Consider the following 21,528-nt stretch of genomic DNA (forward strand, 5'->3'; position numbering starts at 1 on the left):
AGTCACCTTCTAATATTAGTAATAACAAAGTCAAATTCTAATATTAGTAATACCAAATTTTTGTGCCTTAATATTAGTAATAACAAATTGTCGTGTCTTAATATAAGTAATAACAAACTGTCATCTCCTGATGTTAAGGTCTGTGAATAGTAAGCTTACCAAGAATTCTGTTTATTTTTCTCGGAAGTTAAGGTTTGTGAAAAAGTGTATTTAGTGGTTATGTTGATTTAATCAAGCTACTGATAGAACGTGATCATTCTGTTTGTGAAATATAGTTCTGATTTTGTTTTGCTTTTTTATTTCTGCGAGTGCTCGACGTTGAATCATACGATTGTGCTACTTTACATTACAACTCACGTACTACCACGTGGTAACATGTACATCTTTCGCACCTTCACTCACATCCTCAATGGAAATTTCCATGCTTATTAGTAGCAACCAATGAGAAACTCCGTCGTTACTCCACTAGCGATCCCAGACAGCAAAATAGGAACTATGGTTAAACACAAAGTAAATGAAAACCTTGAAGTTGTAGAACGCGCTGGTGAGAAAGACTTACCAAGTTTATATGAGTAGACACTCTGAAGACACGTTTTGTTTTGCTCGTTGTATATTTAACAGTTGACAAAATCGGAGAGACTTCACTCATTTCTTTTTTAATTTTTATGTGTACAGTTACTTTGATTTAGTAAATATAACTGTCTTTCAAAATTTTATCACGTGCTTTATATTGATCGCTGGGCATCAGTCGTTTCGCTCCTGTACAAGTCATAATACTGAACTCGATTTTCAGCACTTTAACAAAATATTTGAGTTTATTCTTAAAAGAAGTAAGAAGTGTTGATACCAGTTTGTTCCATTATTAATTGTATAAGAACTAAGAAGTGTTGATACCAGTTTGTTCCATTATTAATTGTATAAGAACTAAGAAGTGTTGATACCAGTTTGTTCCATTATTAATTGTATAAGAACTAAAAAGTGTTTACACCAGTTTGTTTCATTATTAGCTGTATAAGAACTAAGAAGTGTTTATACCAGTTTGTTCCATTATTAGCAGTAAAGAACTAAGTGTTTTTTTTCCACTTTGTTTCATTATAAGCAGTATAAGAACTAAGTGTTTATACCAATTTGTTTCATTATTAGCAGTATCATCGACTTCGGAATTTAGTTATTTTTGAAGAGTAACATTAAACAGGTGAGTGACTTTAAGTATTTTGTTTTAACATGTTTTTATATTTTAAATCATAAGTAAACGATTCTCTCTTATCTAATTATTAAAACGTTGGTACTTAATAATTTAACATTTCTTTTCTTTAAAACAAGACGTTTAATAACCATTATTCCACCTTAGAATATTTTAAGTGTCTTGAAATCGATAAATTAGAATATAACTGAAACATCCATGCACCATAGTTAATTTTAAAATGTTTCTTGATGTAATAATTTTTAAATACTTAACCAGGGGGCTGGTTTTTTAAAAATAAAAACGCTTAAATAATATCTCATCACAACACTATTTTGAATCTGAAATAAAAATAAAGTAAAACATAGTAACTGTGATCTATTTCAATACGTAAATTCTGTATCAGTTTTGATTTTTGGAAGTTTTGGAACGCTACTTTGTTATAGTTTAGAATGTACTTGTTTTTTTTGTTGTTCTGTTGGAATTGTACGTTAGACCATATATCTGGAGTTTGTATTATACCTGAGATAATATAGCTAGAGTTACATTGTGATTCTTTCCACAAGATATACCTTATTTTCCCTGTCTATTCAGCTTGCTCTTTCAAATGCTTACCTTTTATTGATTTATTTAAATGTTTTAGATCGCACTAGTATCTATAGCGTAGATTAGATCCTGAACAACTATTTAATAATTAGCACCCTTTATGGTTGTTTATTTCACAGTGAACAAGTTTTGTTTTCATATTTATTTATTTGCCTTATGGGCAAGAAATAGATATCCAAAGGAAACTGCCACAGTATATGCAATTTCGAACTGTGACTTACAATTTTAAATTGTTTATAGTCCGAAACATACGAAAATATTCTTAAATATTGTTTTTTACGCGACCATCCTCGAATAAAAAATAATTATTTTGATTTGTTTGATAATACGTGTTTTTTTTTTATTGATACGTTTTACACCTCTTCTGATTCGTTAGTCGGCCCAACATAGCCAGATGGTTAAAGCACTGGACTCGTAATCTGAGGGTCGCGAGTTCGAATCCCGGTCGACACCAAACATGCTCGCCCTTTCAGCTGCGGGTACGTTATAATGTGACGGTCAATCCCACTATTCATTGTTAAAAGAGTAGCCCAAGAGATGACGGTGGGTGGTGATGACTACTTGCTTCCCCTCTAGCCTTAGACTGCTAAATTAGAAACGGCTAGCACAGATAGCCCTCGAGTAGCTTTGCGCAAAATTCAAAACAAACAAACAAATGAACAGTTCTTTAGTATCAATAGAGTGTGATGCCTAGGTTCTCGTGCATATCAGATAATATCATTATCGCTGTAAGTATAATATTATCACGTGCTTCTAATTCTACAATAAATTTGTTTTTTTCCATTCCACTTATCACATTGGTTTTCTTAGAAATTATTTCGGAAGTTGCTCCACACGTATTCCAATTTTCGGTTTTCAAGTACTTGTGCTCTGAAGATTTAACCCCTGTAAGATAGCTTACTCCTCTTTATTACGTCTCTACAGAGAAAGTTTCCAACAGGGATATTACTAAGTTCGCCCGATAGATTGTTTATACCCAGACGTAAGTCTACTTTAGCAGATGCAATAGCTCTTTGATAAAGAATAAAAATGTGGACAGACATCACAGGGAATTAGGTAACTGTGTCATGACGCACGTGAGATACATGTAACGACCTGCAGATAGCTGAATTCTAAATCTACAAGTAATTATGTTTATTTGCTATTAAGCATACAAAACCACACAGTGGCCAAGCGGATATCGAACCTCGGTTTTCTACGTTATAAGCTACCAGACATACCGCAGAGTCACTTGGGGAAATACAACAGTTAGAACTAATGCATTAATAGACATTTAAAGGTACATTAGAATGTATTTTTGTAAACTAAATTAAAATGTGTGTTTTTTTATAGCAAAACCACATCGGGCGATCTGCTGAGCCCACCGACGGCAATCGAACCCCTGATTTTAGCGTTGTAAATCCGGAGACATACCGCTGTACTAGCGTAGAGCCTAAATTAAAATAATAGCAATTAAAGAAATTACACCCCCTCACCCCTTTCCGGGATTTTGAAAACTCAGAAAATCCTTCTAAGATCCATAATCATGCATCACTTCTTGTAGTGTGATGATGATTCTCAGCCATAATGTACTGATGAAATTTGATACAAATTTGATCACACTTCACAAAGTTATTAACCCCAAATTGCAAAAATACCCTATCTTCCAATTATTAAAAAAAACAAAAAACAACTTCGAAGTTATCCAGAATCTGGATCTGGATTTTTATGTGATCAAATTTAAGAGAGACTGTCCCAAACTGATTTGTCAGCTTGTTTTATCTTTCTATTAGTTTTCGAGAAATACAGATAAACACACACGGACCCGATTGTAATACCTTCGCCCCAGAAAGAGAAGGGTCAAGGATAACGATCTATAATTATGATATTAATAACATTATTCCTTACTTAATATCGTTAGGATATAATATTTCTATCTTTCTCTAATAATTTTTAATCAAAAAGCATTTTTTCAAACCTCTTTAAAATCACTTAGTAATGAAAATCTTGCGAATTAAACGAGTTTTTGTCATGGACAAGAAACTATTAAACTCTGTAATCAATGGCCTTAAGACACTGAGTACAAAGGGAAAAAATCGATAGAAAATCTTGGCCAGCAGTCCTTGACATTTGACTAGAAATAACTATACAGTCTGACTCTACTAAAATAAACTGGATTAAACTTTTTTACGCCTACTTTATATTGCCCTTGACGACTTCCATGTTTGGTTTTATTCATAGCTTCTGTAGTCAAATTTATACTTTCGCCATTGACAGTACTGCTTACAAATTAATAAACTATCACAGATTTAAATCGTGTATTTTTATAACTTAATTAATATTTCTGTTTATAGGTTAGATTGCACATTTTTAGCAGCATCTATTTCACAAGAATAGTGAACATGTAACACACTGTTAACACGATGTATTATTAAATATTACTAGGTTTATAGTATTTTTTACAAGATTACTTAACACAGCACATTGTTAACACCGTGTATTATTAGATATGAATAAGGTTTATACTTTGACAAGAATAATTGACGCATAATACACTTTTAACACCATGTATTATTTGATACTAATAAGGCTTACAGCATGTTGCACACAATTACTTAACATACAATACACTGTTTACGCAATGAATTGTTAAATATTAATAAAAATTATGTCCATTCTTGACTTTCAACTCTAAGTGTGAGGATGGTTCTTTCTAATATAAAATAAACATTTTTATTTTGTATCTATCTTATATTTGTATCTGAATAATGTATGTATAATCCCCCCTCTGGGACAGCAGCAACTCTCTATATTTACAACGCTAAAATAAGAGGTTCGATTCCACTCGGTGGACACAGCACAGAGCACGATGTAGCTTTGCTATAGGAAAACACATACACACTCCTGTATTGTAAAATACCAATTTACAACAAAGTAAAAAAAAAAAATTATTTTATTGATATAGACGGACTGTCATAGTTTTTATAATTATTATCGCACTGTACTCTGTTGAAATACGTGAATACCTTAAAGCAGTTATATAAACTAACCATTATAAATGCAACTTCTCGAAATGTGCAAAGATAAATATTTACAGAAAATCGGACTTTAAGGCGCTAACGGTTATCTGAAAGATTCGCTGTTAGTTTCGCTCACAGTATCATTGTTGAGTTCAAACTATTTATGTTGCTTCGAGCAGTTGGTCGATGTTTAGTTCTATCTTGAACTCTTCTCGTGTACTTGTTTGTTTTTGTTTATTGTTTCCACCGTCAGACGGTTTACCTCGAGCATAAAAGTTAACTATTAGGCTTAAAACGCTTTCTTAGGCCTTCTTCAGCGTTATCCGTCGGTCTATCTGATTTCACATGTGTGAACAGTAAATTGTAAACTAGCTGAGTCAGTTTCCATATGAAACTGATGCCACGTGAAAGAAAAGTTCAATGCCACACGTGGCATGAGAACCTTTGTGACGTGAACATCGTTCGTGTGCTGTAGCTCAAAATAGTAAAAAGGATGTCTTACATCTTCACTTTGAAACCTGAATTCTTTACTAGTATTCTGTACGTTTTTGTTTTAAGTGTCTCAGTTTCTAAAGCTTCTTGTTGTACCATCAGCACCAAAAGAATCATCTTATCTCTTAGTAAAATTGTTAAGCGACATCTTATACAAATTAAAAATGAGTTCCCTCCTTTATAAACCTTCAAACTCAACCTCTTAGTATGTTACAAACCAATCTAACCACTATCAACACAATATATCAGTTTTCTCCAAGTCTTCATCAAGGATCAGATTAACTACAAAAATTCGCTAGCCTCTTCATTACGTTTAAATTCAGATTTATCTTTATCGACCCTAAATGTAGCTCTTCATTTATAAGTTACCTTTACCGTTATCAAACGTAAGTCACATGTATCCAGTGATATGTTAGAAGCCAGCATTGTTCTTATACGGCCCGGCAAGGCCAAGCGTGTTAAGGCGTGCGACTCGTAATCTAAGGGTCGCGGGTTCGCATCCCCGTCGCGCCAAACATGCTCGCCCTTTCAGCCGTGGGGGCGTTATAATGTGACGGTCAGTCCCACTATGCGTTGGTAAAAGAGTAGCCCAAGAGTTAGCGGTGGGTGGTGATGACTAGCTGCCTTCCCTCTAGTCTTACACTGCTAAATTAGGGACGGTTAGCACAGATAGCCCTCGAGTAGCTTTGTGCGAAACTCAAAAACAAAACAAACAAACAAAACTCTTACACTTTCAAATATCGGCGCTTGAACTAATACATTAAGAATTGAATTCACCCTTATAAACACTAACTACCACCCATTTATTGTTAAAATAAAGTATCAACCTCTCTAGTTATTCTTAAAATTCTAAACATAATCATAACACAGCATAAAAAAGTTGTTCAAATTAGAAATACGTTTGCGGTTTTACCAATCACTTCACATACAAACATTGTCCACTAATTACAAGAATATGACAGTGTCTCAAAAGCAGTGACACTGAGGTATAATATCACGAGAGTATAAACGTTTTTATCGAATCAGAAGTCGTTTGTATTTTATTAATTCATTCCAAGTTAGATCTCTGATTTGATATCGTTAGTTTGTACTTCGCAGGTTTCTTTCTTACCTCACAACGTTTGGTCTTTCCTACGAAGTACTTGTTTATTTTCCATACATTTATAAGACTTCTGTTTCATCATAAAAATAACCAGGTTATCTGCGCCATTTAACTGACGTAACATACAATATGAACATACAACTTTCATATTTTCATAATGTTACAAAACACATCGATTCTAATAAGATTAGTATCACGGGTCGCGCCATCTACTAAATGATATGCATATTTGACAACATTACGCAATCTGTACAATTGCGTGAAGCTCCCGCTGATTTAGGGATAGATTAGAACTATTATGTTAACTGATTAGAAATACTTAGCAATACATCAGGACCGTTATGGTAACTAATTACTCAGTAATAGATCAGGACTATTATGTTAACTGATCAGACTCACTATTGGATAGGTTTGTGTCATTATATTGATCAATCAGGCCCTAATAGATAGGATGGGACTATTATATTAACTGATCAGACCCTAATAGATAGGATGGGACTATTATATTAACTGATCAGACTCAATAATGAATTAGGTTGTGACATTTATATTAACTAATCAGACTAACTAATGGATAGACTGGACAAGTATCACTAGGTGTCTAGAAGATTCCTAGAACGGACCCATATGTATCTTCAGAAATCTTTGACGTTTCAATTTGTCGATCATGATTTTCAATTTTTATTTTTCAAGACGCCAACTAGGAATTACGGGCACGGTCAAATAGAATCTGGGAACGTGCCTATTTCTAGCGATGCCTCTGCTTCGACACCTCACTATGAAAGGAAATAAAAATTTGATTATTATCAATTTAAAAAAACGACTTCTCTATATCTGCTGATATAGAGGTATATACATCAGTAGCGCATTTACCAGAGATAAACTAGTCTTCAGTGAATCATAAAAAATAGTGTTGTATTCAGTTTACAAGTGTTTGATTCTCATCAATTACAAATATATAATTACTGCAATTTTAAAAATGCAGTGACAGAAGATGTCATTTACGTAAGATACAGCTATGGCTGACCACAGTGACTGTGTCAATACTTATTGGTGCGACAAAGCCAGTACGACCTAATAACGTACGTTAAACATCTTGGAAGTATACCGCTTATAATTGCGGTGCAAAGTAGGGTAGTAAATTCCAAAGGGTGTTAATTTAGTGTTATCTATTTGGCTAAATGTTAGTTTTAGTTACGTTACACATTTTTCGTGATTTTTTGGATATTTTTATGTTTTGATAAATATTACACAATGTATATCAGTGGTGTATCTTGGCCGACGGCTGTGAATTATTGCATTATTATTGGCATTAGTTACGTATATCTATAATAATATATAATTCTACGCAAGTAATATTTCTGATAAAATATAAATACCTCTTATGATATTAAGTAATGCCTCCATCAGTATAGTTGTACGTAATATCTCTGATGATATATATATATACATATTTAATATCACCAATACTATGTTAGCATTCTTAAGTAATAACTGTAATACAAATAAAACCTATTAATTAATTATTTCTTATAATAATTACGTTTATCTTCATGTAATATTTTTTTAGTAAATACATTATTATGCTCTTGTTTTTTTACAGTTTCAATTTTTATTAAAATGTAGAAAATTTGTGACTTTATTCAAGAAATGGCTCCCAAAAATGAAAAATAAGAAATCGTCAGTGTAGAAAATGGAGTGGAAATGATCACAATACCTGATGAAATGAACCAGTCGGTAACAAATCCAGATAAGGAGAAAGAACCAGAACATGGGGAATGGGTAGGAAAACTGGACTTTGTTTTAAGTTTTATAAACTACGCTGTCGGTCTTGGCAACATATGGTGATTCCCATACTTGTGTTATGAAAATTGTGGAGGTAAGTGTCTTGTGGTTTAATCCAACATAATATACATGAAACCTTTACCTTACCAAATGTTAAATCGATGGTTCTGATAGATTATATGTTGTTGTTTGTTATTTAGGGGCATTTTTGTTTCCCTACCTCATCTGTTTAGTCTTGTGTGCTGTTCCTCTATTCTTCCTGGAAGTGGCCATTGGTTAGTACTTCAGCGTTGGTGGTATCGGGGTCTGGAATTTGATTCCTATCTTTAAAGGTAGCTATTGTTGTTTACTTCTAGTGCCTTAGTATTTTTCACCTTTTCCGGATATATATAACTCATACTTGTGTCTCAAATATGTCAACAGTTCTTACATTATGTAATCTATACTTTCACTAGGAATTGGCTTTGCTCCAATGGTCATCGTTTGTCTCTATGATATCTACTACGTGGTGATAATAGCTTGGACTTGATTCTACCTCGTGTTCTCAATGACGCCACAACTGCCTTGGGAATCGTGTGGTAATTGGTGGAACACAAAATACTGTATGAAAGAGGGACCAACATTACGAATCTCAATATTACAGCCACCGAAGCAAAATCACCTGTAACCGAATTCTGGGAGTAGGTTTAATTTTTTATTTTTCAGATGAATTTATTATTTTCGATCAATAAATATGAGTCGTATTTGGATCTAGTGTTCTCAAAATATTGTTTTCTATGTATATATACACACATATATATTACAATTGGAGTACAATTAAATAACTATTTTCTATCAACATAATTTTATTATTTATTCATTTTCCACATTTGTACACTGGTTTTTAGTCCACTTAACTGTTTACCAGTAATTTATATTTTCTACTTTAATTTATGAAATATATATTGTCGATAGTCCAAGATGTTTAACTTGTCCAGCCACAATGGATTTTAAGATATATTTTATTTTAAGATATACCACTATGCAAAATGATAATATAATTTATTTACTAACTTATAATATATGTGGTGTAAGTGTGTAGAACAAATAACTAATCCTTTACATTTAAGTTTCAATCTAGGAAGATCTCAGAGTTATAAAGATCTTCCCAATTCTATTGAAATAGATATCCCATTAACAAACATTCATTTACTAATGTCAAAATAACTATCTTGGAAAATTATACAATGTAAATCTACTTATAAAAAGAGGAAAATATTTTGAAGGAAAAAACTCCTTATTCTTATGAATTATACAATGATTTTCAAAACAAAACTGCTAAATCTTTAAATAAAATTATTTGTATTAGAATTTCAATTGAAATAAATACTTGTAATAGTAAAAAAAAAAAAAGAAAAGAGGTAAAGGTGGCTTCCTAGTGGCATAACGGTATGTTCGCAGACTGATAATGCAAGAAACAGATATCTCAATGTGTATCTTTGTGCTTAATAGGTACTAACAATGACAAAGTTAAAGGTAAAAATATAAAAAAATTGATTACTTTTGATAATTTGTATGAGAATGTAAGATACTTCTTTTGACAGATATGTTAACAGCTAAAATTAATAATAATAGAAGTTTTTTTATGTAAATGATAGAAAATTTAAATATTTGTAAAATAATTGTTAAATTTTGAATTCAAACATCTTTCTATTAAACGTTTAATTTTAAATTTGATTAAATTTTGTTTAATATCATTTTTTAAATAAAATAGTGGAGGTTGGAAATTTTAACTTTTAGAATTTTTAGGATGCTTTTATTTCTACGATTTTATTTTTCTACGATTATTTTGCATGTGGAGGTTGTATCTGAATATTAAGCATAACTGCTTTCTTACAATTGACTGCAGCCCTATGAAAGGCAGTAGGAGCTGAGATATTACCATTGTAAGCACTCAAATTCTAACCCTTAAATGATTTTACATACCTGCTGACTAGTCTGACATCAATGTCTGGATTTTATCTGATAAAATAAGGTAATGACCACTTATGTTATTTGTTGTGATTCATGGTTGAGAAATAAGATTGATAATTCAAAATAACTGTTTAATTCTAATTCTGTTATAATGTTTGTTATACATATATTTTGTGGAAGTTGGTTAAAAATACGAGCACATCATTCAAAGTCATTATACGTAAAAAGGTAATTGTTCCAGGGGAAGCACACTTCCTCCAGAGGTACACATGTTTTAATTAGGGAAGTTTAGAAATAGTGTTTCAAAATTATTTTGCATGTAGTACCTGAGTCACTATTCTCACAAACTACCATTGCCTTTGTTTCTCTTCCTTTTCACAATATGAGCTTAGTGATTTCAGTACAATATGTGTCAGTGTGTAGAATTCTGTTCAAAACAGATGATGCTTACTGTAGCTACATCCCGGAATAGGCTTAACTAACAATGACTGTAATAATAATGGACACCTCATGTGCCAGTTTATGATGCACCATGTACCTTGTGAGAATTTTACCCAGTTAACCTTGTTATTGTTAATCTAGTAAGATAAATTTTAGGACATATATTTCTAGGTATAATTGGTTTTTAAATAACCTTCTTTGTTGCTATTATTGGCTTGAAAGGTACTTATAATACCATAGTAGACAGTTTTATCATTTAATACTCAAAAATTAAAAATTATGAAACCCTAACTGAAGTTGGTTCAATAGTACATTTCAATAATACAATATTTATTACTCTTTTGAAGGTGTCGAACATTACAAATTACTTCAGGAATACATGATTTGGGAGGTGTGAACATGGAACTGAGTTTGTGTTTGTTACTTGCCTGGTTTCTGGTTTATTTGGTCATCTTGAAAGGGCTACAGAGTAGTGGCAAGGTGAGATTTAAACTAAAATAAAACTTGGAAACAAAAGAAAAAGGAAGGATTGCATAAAAACAGTGTTACACAAGGAAAGATAACCTAATGACATAAAAAAACCATTACAGTAACCATAAGGAAACATCACCTTATGACATGAAACATCATTACAGTAATCATAAGGAAACATCACTTAATAACATAAAATACCATTACAGTAATTATAAGAACAGTGACAAAAAACATTACAGTAATCACAAGGAAAGATCACCTAATGACATAAAACAGTGTTACAGTAATCACAAGGAAAGATCACCCAATGACATAAAACACCATGACAGTAATCATAAGAAAACATCACCTAATGACATAAAACACCATTACAGTAATCATAAGGAAACATCACCTAATGACATAAAACACCATTACAGTAATCGCAAGGAAACATCACCTAATGACATAAGACACCATTACAGTAATCATAAGAAAACATCACCTGATGACATAAAACACCATTACAGTAATCATAAGAAAACATCACCTGATGACATAAAACACCATTACAATAATCATAAGAAAACATCACCTTTTATTTAATCCAATAATCTTTAATGTTTCTAGCATTAATTATTTCATATCTTTGGACTGTTTTACTTTATTATTTGTTCATTGTTTACAGATTATTAAGGTGTCAGCAGTCACTCCATACGTCATTCGAATCATTCTTCTTATTCGTGGAGTGATGTTAGAGGGCGCTGGAGACGGACTACTTTTTTACATTACTCCAAAATTCGACAAATTTTTGGATCCCAAGGTTCGTTTATGTTATTGTTATTAGATTCATATACTAATGTTATTGTTATTAGATTCATATATAAATGTTATTGTTATTATATTCATATATAAATGTTATTGTTATTACATTCGTATACAAATGTTATTGCTATTACATTCGTATATAAATGTATTTATTATTACATTGATATATAAATGTTATTGTTATTACATTGATATATAAATGTTATTGTCATTATATTCAGATTTAAATGTTATTGTTATTATATTAATATACTAATGTTATTATTATTACATTCATATACGATATAAACACTAGTAAATATTAATGTTAGATGTTAAAGGTTGTTGGACAGAACCCATTGCATATTCTTTTACCAACGAATAGTGGGATTAACCGTACATTTTAATGCCCCTGACGCCGAAGACAAACACTAACAACCAGGCTGGGCAACAAATAAAACTTCCCATCTAATGTAGCTATAGTTTACGTCTTTAGTGAAAATAGTGTCATTGTTAATCAGTAACTGTCAAGCGACTTTTTTTTTTCGTTTATTTGCTATCAAGCTTTAATAATAGTTAATAATTCTTTAATAAAAACGTAACAAAACTAAATTAGTGTTAAATTTAAATTTTCTCAGAAGTGAGCTCTGTGTAATCAGTAATAATTTATTATAGTAATGTTATTAGGTCTGGGTGACAGCAGGAACACAAGTGTTTTTCACCTTTGGTATTGGTTTCGGTTCCGTCGTAACTCTTGGAAGCTACAACAAGTTTAGCCACAACTTCTTCCAGTAACAACAACAACAAGAAAAACTCTTAAGAATTTTTTTTTTATTTTTTGATTTGATTATTTAACAACGATTCGCACAAAAATGTTCAATGTAATAATTCTCTGTACTCTGTATTCGTTATTCTTTCAATATATATTATTGTACACTTTGCACACATTCATTATTGTTTCTATATCTTTATTTCTAGAGACGGATATATTCTATGTATTGTTCACCCTGCTACCAGCATATTTGCTGGTACTGTGATATTTTCCGTCCTCGGTCACGTGGTCTACTTGAAAGGCGACGGGACCGAAGTTGCTGACGTTGTGAAGTCCGGTAAGATAATTCAGTCTTCTTGTGCTTTAGTTGTTTATATAAACATAAAAAGCTCTGTTTATGTACTAAATCAACGTATAACAGAATATTTGAGAACAAACTTTATTAATATTTTCTTGAATCTTGGTTCTAAAACATTTAAAATGAAACGTCAAAGGGTAAGTTACAGTATGTCAACATCTTAATATACACTAAATATTATCAGACAGTGACCTGTTGTGTTATTTTCAGAGTACAAACACGGTCTTTGTTCAAATATAATCTAACATGGTGTATTTTCTTCAGGTTCAGGGTTATCTTTCCTTGTTTATCCAGAAATTGTTCTACAGTTGCCACCTCCCCCTTTATGGTCAATTGTGTTCTTCCTCATTCTGTTAATTCAGATAATATGTTGATGTGTTTTATTTGATAGCCAGGTGAACATATAATACGTTGATGTGTGTTACTTGATAGCCAGGTGAGCATATAATATGTTGATGTGTGTTACTTGATAGCCAGGTGAGCATATAATATGTTGATGTGTGTTATTTGATAGCCAGGTGAGCATATAATGTGTTGATGTGTGTTAATGTACGTCAACATTGTGAAATATTCAGAGACTAAACACTGTCTTTCGTTTTTGTTTCAAATTTATACGTTTCTGTTATCGTTTGCTTGGTGGGAGTTTTAACGTCTTGTGCGTGGCTCAACGTATGGAATCTCCTTGGAAGTGAAATAAACAATTTCAGCAGTATAAAACGTGAGTAACGTGGGGGTGTTATTTAGTAAGTCCGTTACATTTTACCCAATTACACATTTCAACGAATAACAAGAGATATACGAGAGAACCGATAGGTATGGGGAAAACAATTAGCAAGTTACGACTGTTTTTTTGGGATTTAGAAATTCTGCCAATTCCTCAATGAACGTAAGGCTAGTACGTGAAATTTGTAAAACTTGTAGTTGATGAAATGAAAGGATATCATCGTCATTAATTGCACTGACAACCTGAGTAGCAACATGAGCTAACGGTAGAATCTACGAACTGTTTTACTCCATGACTCCCATACATTATTCCCTTGTGTGTGTGTAACACACAGAAACTTATAACTTAAAACGTTCTCTCACGCAAGATGAAGTATTACGTTATCAAACTAAATAATAGCACGTATGTTTGAAACTTTATTATATAAAACATTAATCCACCAAATATATATACACTGCTGGCCGAAATCTTAAGGCAAATGAACATAAGGAGAAAATATGCATTTTGCGTTGTTAGACTCAACCAGTTATTTGAGTAGAGCTTCAAAAGATGAAAATAAAAAAAGGGAAAATAAAAATAAAAACCTTTTTAGCATTTAATAGGGAAAATGTGAACACTATGAAATTAACCGAAATACTAGCTGGTCAAAAGTTTAAGACCATATCAAAAAGAAGTCCTAAACAGGGTAGGAAATGCCCAACAAGAGGTCTCAGTAGTGAGTTGCATGGCCGTCATTGCGAATAACTGCAAACATTCGCTTTGGCATGGTCGATATGAGATTTCGCAGAAAGCTGGCTGGTATATTGTTCCAAGTGGTGAAGATGCCTTTACGAATATCATGCACTGTTTGAAATTGACGTCTATTTCTATAGATTTTCCTTGTCATCTACCTCCAAACATTTTCAATTTGGGTTCAGTTCGGGCGAACACGCTGGATGGTTCCAAAGAATCACGGGCATTGTGGATTGCAGCGTTGTTCTGCTGAAAGACCCAGTTATTTCCACGCAAGCGGGGGCCTTCAGTCAATAAGAATGCTCTCACCAACATGCCAATGTAGCCAGCTGCTGTTTGACGCCCCTGTATAACCTGAAGCTCTATTGTTCCATGGAAGAAGAAAGCACCTCAGATCATGATGGAACCTCCTCCACTGTGTCGTGAAGAAAATTTCTCTGGTGGGATATGCTTATCGTGCCAGTAACGTTGGAAGCCATCTGAACCATCCAGGTTAACTTTGTTCTCATCGAAAAACAAAACATTCTTCCACTTTTCTAGTCCCGTGTTTGGTGCTTCTCAGCAAAGTTTAACCGAGCGTTTCGTGGTGTGGAAGGAGGCGTAGCCTTTGAAGACGTTTACGATTTTTAAAACCTTTCTCTCGTAGGTGCCGTCTTATTGTTCTTGAGCTGCATTCTCTGTCCGTAAGGACCTTAATCTTGTTCGACGATCGGCTATTGTCTTGCCGGACAACCCATCTAATCCTCCTGCTCAACGCCGGCGAAATGTTCTTGGGCTGACCACTTAAAATTCTCGTTCCGTATCCCTCAGGATCTTTTAAGAAATTTGCAACAGCAGTTTTACTGCGCCCAGTCTCACCAGCGATGGCATGTTGAGAGATACCTTAATTTTGCAGCTCGACAATGCTGCCACGTTCAAACTCTGTCAACTTTTTCACCTTTGCCATGTTTTTACCCAATGTGTGACACAGGAGATGTGAGTTGAAGATGTTGACAATGCTAATGCTTGAACACAAATGACTAAATTTCGTTACGTGTTTACCGATTAACGCTTCGTTTTAGTATGGTCTTAAACTTTTCACCAGCTAGTATTTAGGCTAATTTCGTAGTGTTCTTATTTTTCCTATTAAATGCCATAAAAGTTTTTTTTTATTTTCCATTTTCTTATTTACATTTTTCGAAGCTCTACCCAAATAAGTGGTTGAGTCTAACAACGCAAAATACATATTTTCTCTTTTTGTTCATTGGCCTTAAGATTTTGGCCAGCAGTGTACATATAAAATTTATATAGATCTATCTAACTATGTTATTAAGTTACTTTGATCTGTATGTTATGACAACATGTGTACTCATATTGGTCAGTTTTTGTTTTTCAGTTCTGCGCTGTGAAAGTTTTAATGACAGGAACTGTAGACGAATGGGCGTCTCTTTTGAGATGTCAACCTCCTTGTACACATTGTACCAACTGTGCATTAATAGATAAATCTGTAGCAACAACATAAATTTCGTATTAAAGTATGTATAATGATAAACATATCGACTTCAGGAATACACTTTATTGAATAAACAAAGAACTGAACCGCACACTACATCACACTTTGAAGTTTCAACTGAATGCCAAATGCATATAAATATCAGTTTCTCGAGATAACAAATCAACTAACAAGTTATTTGTCCATATATTTATATATGTTAAACCTCCATCAAGTAATGTAAGAGTTTCTTAATGATTTTTTCACTATACAAAACAACAGTGTTTTGTATCGTTTTAATACTTATTTGTTTGATTTTGTTCCCAGTAGACTCTTTTTTTTATCTACCGGAAAAACTTTTTATCTTGTACGCAGTCAGCTAAATTTTTGATTTAAAGTAATCCTACATGATTTAAATATTGTTTGTTATTTATTACGAACTAAATAATTTTTTTCATAATTTTTCAGGTCATCCCATAAGTGATGTTCGAAATTTCAATACAGAAAGTGCATCATCATTTCTGTCTTTGTAGAAGGCTTTAATGACTAAAATATGTAGTAGGACGTGTATAAAAATCTTCAGACAAATAAAATAAACTATCACAACTCCACTTTTTCAGATCATTTATCAAATAAACCATTATGAAGATGAATGTGTCTGAAGAGCACATTAGGCATATAATGCTTTATGAGTTTAAAAAAGGTAATAGTGCAGCAGAAACAACAAAAAACATTCAAGGTGTTTATGGTGCGAATTCTCTCAATGAAAGTAAACGTCGAACGTAGTTTCAGAAGTTTATATCAGGTGGCTACAACTTAAGTTTAATAATGACTTGCTGCTGGCTACACTTGATGAAGACTGTGCTGTTGCATTTGAAGAACTAGCACAGAAGCTTAATTCAACAGTTCACTGTCATCTGCAACAACTTGAAAGTCAACCTTAGAGCATGAATGAACATTTGCACTTCTCTGCACTCTTGTGAACGTAACTCACCTTTTTTGGACAGGTTAGTGGCTGGAGATGAAAAATAGATATATTATAAAAATGTTAAGAGCCGCACACAATGACTCAGGTCAGGTAAACTGGCTAAAGCACAACCCAAAATGGACCTTCACCCTTGGAAAGTCTAGTTAATATTGCATAACTTCAAGTCATGATGAGTACTGATTAAATTACTGAAATTGGGTCACATACTCTAATGGGTCCTTCTAAACAGTTTAGTATATATTATGTTATTTCCACATAAGTACGTTGATCACTTGACACTGCAAGATATTGGTTGTTATTTTCTATAGTTAGAGATAATGAATGGCTTAATGCTAATGATTAGGGTATGATTTTATATAATTTAAACATTCTATCGTTTGCTTTCAAAGGTATCTCTATCCTTTACTGCGGCTGTTTTTACATCAGCCTATCTATAATACATGTAAATTTCTTTTTTATGTGTAGGAATTACAGATTGTAAGTACGGAGGTAACACACTTTCAATATCGTCTAATACTTTTTCTAATTAACTTGGAGCTATAAAGTATTTACTCAACTTACTGTCTGCAGCTACATACAATGCTTGTACTGACTTAGCTAACTTAGTTCCACTATTTCCAACTGTAAATGATAATTGTTGCAAATTAGTATGAATTTTAGAATTGAAAACTAACATTTTAATTCCTGCCTTATGAAACTCAGTTTGTCTTATTCTAGTATGTATCAAACTATAATATTTACTAATGCTCTATATAGATACGCTTTTAATTTCCTGTTCATGTAATTCAAGTGTCTGGTTTAATGAATTCATTATAGTCATCTGTTCACCTATTAAATGAATCATTTCTCTGGATACTTGTCTTTGATGTCGTACTTTCTTGTTTAATTCACGTAAATCATCTGTGGTTGCAGTTCCTAACAAAACTTTCAGGACATTTCCACCTGCCTGTATTAAACCACGTTTCTGTTGAGTCAGATCTGAAATCTAAACGCTATCTTTAATATCCTTTAATCCTAATAACAAATCTTCTATCTCAACAAGATATCCTCTAACTAAGATCTTATACTTCTGAATTAATCCTTCCTGTAAAATCCTCACAAACATAAAATACAACACGCAAAACAACTTGCAGGCTCATTTTTATTTTGTTTTATAAAACAATTTTTTGCAATGTGTCCAACCTCACCCCATTTAAAACACTACAAGTCCTCGCACTTATTTTGTCCGCTTCGCCAGTTTACTTTTTCATTTGTACTCTTACTTATCATACTTATTACAGACTGCTAGTGCCTGTATATCTGTTGCTCTCGTGTATCCTCGATTAAATCTAATAAGGTTGCTCGTGGGGTATTAGATTCATTAACATCACTCCGAGCTCTATCACTAAGCGACCTTCGCTCATACTCAGACTTTAGTGTATCTTGGATCATCATCTAATCTAAGTTCTACGTAATCTATTACCTTGCTCTTGTATCTTATGTCCAAACACTCGAACAGACTCGCCTTTTTCTTGATTCATATTTCGTAATTGTGCCATGATTGTGCTTGGCCTTTCTCGTTTACCATATTCCTCTGTCAGCATACGTGTTACAAACTGAAAATCTACAGTTTCACGCAATGCCTCAATGAAACGTTTTGCTTTTCCTGCTGTTCTTAGTCTCAAAATGTCTGATTTCTGTGCGTCAGTCCAACCAGATATTCTAACAGCTTCATTTAATGCATCTATAAAACTTTCGACATCCTCGTCGAGCTTACAGTGAAAAAAAGGTATCGTGCCCGTTAAGTGTGTAGTGCCTCAGGAACCTACTTGAGTGAGTGGATCTGACACAGCTTCCACATTATCATCAGCCCTTCTGGTAGTGGTTGTGTCTAGTGCCTCACGAACCTACTTGTGTGAGTGGATATGACACAGCTTCCACATTATCATCAGCCCTTCTGGTAGTGGTAGTGTCTAGTGCCTCACGAACCTACTTGAGTGAGTTGATCTGACACAGCTTCCACATTATCATCAGCCCTTCTGGTAGTGGTAGTGTCTAGTGCCTCACGAACCTACTTGAGTGAGTTGATCTGACACAGCTTCCACATTATCATCAGCCCTTCTGGTAGTGGTAGTGTCTAGTGCCTCATGAACCTACTTGAGTGGGTGTATCTGGCACAGCTTCTACATTATCATCAGCCCTTCTCATAATAGTGGTGTCTATGCCAGCAGTAGCCATAGTTACTTATTTAATTTTATTTTCTACTTACCCCACTTATAGAACCTTAAATTAATTTCTCTACTTCAACTTCTTTCTTTATTTTATCCAACCTGTTGTTATTTACTCCAAAAATATCCTTCAAGACTTCACCAATCACGTAACGGTGAGGAGGCAGGCCGAGTGGTTGGTTTAGCTTAGCTGTTGGAACTTCGACTGATAGTACGTGTTGTTACACGACTTATTTATTTTGAAGTGAGGATGTAGTGGGTGAGTGGAGCACACAGATACTAACTCGAGACTAACTGCCCTCCTCTAATCTTACACTGCTAAATTAGGCACGGGTAACGCAGATAGCCCACCTTTAGCTTTGCGTGAAATTCAAACCAAACCACGTCGATAGAACAGCAAAATTAGTTGTCATAAAATGGTTAATAAAGAGAAATTATTGTTAATCAAGAGCTTGAAACTATTGATGTTGAATATAAGTACAGTTGGGATTTCAAAGGTTCTAAAGATATACCGCTGACGTATTTTCAAGGTAGCTGATGGGGGGAATAATCTTCCAAAACTGATATTTCTCAAGTACAGTTGACGAACTAACCGATAGATTGGACTAGATATTTGTTTTTAGTATTTTAAACTATTTATCTACTGAGCAATTAAGAAAGATAAATTAGAAGCGGAAATACTAAATATTTTAAAATCCTGTATGGATATAGATTGACGTACTATAGCGAGTAGAAGACAACTAAAATACGATTCATAGATACATAACATTGAGTAGGAAACTGTCCAATGATTTTGTATTTAGTTATCAAATATCCAGTACGTTAGCTCAGTAGGTAAACCACTTGGCCTTTGTACGGAATATCCAGGGTTCAATACCAATCTCACTAGTAAGTGATGTAGGGGTGAAGTTTGTAGAGCACTTGCATAATGTACGACAGATAATATCACATGAAAATGAAATTACCACACCAAGAAGCTTTATTCCAATTAGAGGACAAAACTTTATTTTAGTAACACACATACTAAAACATATAAAATCATAAATTCATTTGAAAAATGAAACTTGAATAAAATTCTGTACTTCTTCAGACAGAACAGTGTAAAAATAATACATATAGTGTCTTCTTCACAGAGAATTATTGAATAATCAAGTATGTGTTGATAAACCAGGAAGCTACGGAGGAAAAGAAAAGACAGAAATACATCACCTCTAATTGTACTACAGTTGGTCAGCTACAGAAATGATACACGTAAAGCAATGTTTCTAATATTGTATTTTTATATTGCACTGATTTCTGATTTGAGTGGCAATGAAGATATGGTGAATAATGGGAGATTTTTAATTTTATATTATTGGACTAAGTGAGAAATAGAAACCAGCATGAATAAAGAGAGCCAGCAAAATCATAATAAACAAATTTTCATAAATTTTTTCAGAGTTTCATAAAATGGATCACAACAAAACCGTATAGAATATGATTACGAAAAACACCTTAAATAGTTAATATTCAATTCAGTTTAAACACTTTAAACCCTTTGTTGTTTATTACTAAGACTATGCCTATATAAAACTTTGTAAAAAAGAAAAGCAGTACAAAACGACTCATTTAAAAATGTTAAATATAAGGTGAAAGAAGTATTATCAGCTCATAACAGATAAATATATTTATATGATCGTAACATGTAGATATTAAATGCTTTCTACATTATACACTTGGTCACCTCTAGTGGCACAGCAGTGCATCTACTAATTCATAACGCTAGAAACCGAGTTTCGATACCCATAGAGCCCATGCAATTTTGTGCTTAATTACAAACAAGTAGTTGGTGTTTTTAAGAAGCCAGCCCCTATATTATACATGAAGAGAAGTAGTAAATAAATCAATTTTTATTTCACACATCGTAGAATAATTACTTTAAAAGACAAGAAGAAATATTTATAGTGACATTTTAGTCTCGCATGTTTTATTTGAAAGACTGCTATTGTACTTGTAAAATGTTATACTCGCATGGTGGAGGTTGTGTCTTAGTCTTGTATATAGTTTTCCTTAACTCTACATACACAAAGATAATGTCGTTACATGGCAGCTATTAATGCTCACTATGTTCTCAAAAAAATCTCCATCTGCAGTTTAACATTTTATATTTCAAACAAATGCGATCAAATAGTCAATAGTGCAGTAAATAATCACGAACCGTATCAAGTCAACTAGGTATTAGTTATGTTTATTATCATTACAATGTATAAAGTTTGCTACCTTACCCAGTAATCCTTTGCCCATAATCCAGTAAACAAAATAAGATAAGTAAAAACTGAGAATTTAAAAATCTGCAATAAGACGCCATAAAAGGATTAGGAAAGAAAGTTCATTTTGAAAACACTAAATATAATTAAAGGTAAAAGATGGAACCAAAATAAGGGTTTCTAGTTTCAGTAAATAATGTTTACAGCAT

General features: G+C 33.0%; 1 protein-coding gene across 4 annotated transcripts; it reads left to right on the forward strand.

Annotated features, from left to right (window-relative positions):
- The first annotated feature begins 527 nt into the window (after positions 1-527).
- Positions 528-16,484, forward strand: LOC143249197 (sodium-dependent neutral amino acid transporter SLC6A17-like). 4 transcript variants are annotated; one of them, XR_013027623.1, is made up of 9 exons: positions 528-830; positions 1,144-1,195; positions 8,031-8,261; positions 8,342-8,499; positions 8,623-8,847; positions 10,909-11,041; positions 11,703-11,837; positions 12,509-12,930; positions 16,347-16,484. XR_013027623.1 is itself a non-coding variant. In XM_076498667.1 (9 exons), the coding sequence occupies exons 6-8, from the start codon at positions 10,961-10,963 to the stop codon at positions 12,914-12,916; spliced, it is 333 nt and encodes a 110-aa protein (XP_076354782.1). In that variant the 5' UTR covers positions 528-830; positions 1,144-1,195; positions 8,009-8,261; positions 8,342-8,499; positions 8,623-8,847; positions 10,909-10,960; the 3' UTR covers positions 12,917-12,930; positions 16,347-16,484. The 4 variants fall into 4 exon arrangements, 3 of the variants coding, with proteins under 3 accessions (XP_076354782.1, XP_076354779.1, XP_076354781.1); XM_076498667.1 differs by having other exon boundaries at positions 8,009-8,261; positions 12,800-12,930; XM_076498664.1 differs by having other exon boundaries at positions 12,800-12,930.
- Positions 16,485-21,528: the final 5,044 nt, after the last annotated feature.

Source organism: Tachypleus tridentatus, chromosome 4 (genome assembly GCF_004210375.1).
Source record: "Tachypleus tridentatus isolate NWPU-2018 chromosome 4, ASM421037v1, whole genome shotgun sequence".
In the NCBI taxonomy this organism is placed as follows: domain Eukaryota; kingdom Metazoa; phylum Arthropoda; class Merostomata; order Xiphosura; family Limulidae; genus Tachypleus; species Tachypleus tridentatus.

Bases quoted from the DNA above. Each gene is read 5' to 3' on its own strand.
- LOC143249197 (XM_076498667.1), top strand. From the start codon at position 10,961: ATGGAACTGAGTTTGTGTTTGTTACTTGCCTGGTTTCTGGTTTATTTG. The intron at 11,042-11,702 runs GTGAGATTTAAA...CATTGTTTACAG, and splicing joins GGCTACAGAGTAGTGGCAAG to ATTATTAAGGTGTCAGCAGT. The intron at 11,838-12,799 runs GTTCGTTTATGT...CTTTATTTCTAG, and splicing joins ACAAATTTTTGGATCCCAAG to AGACGGATATATTCTATGTA.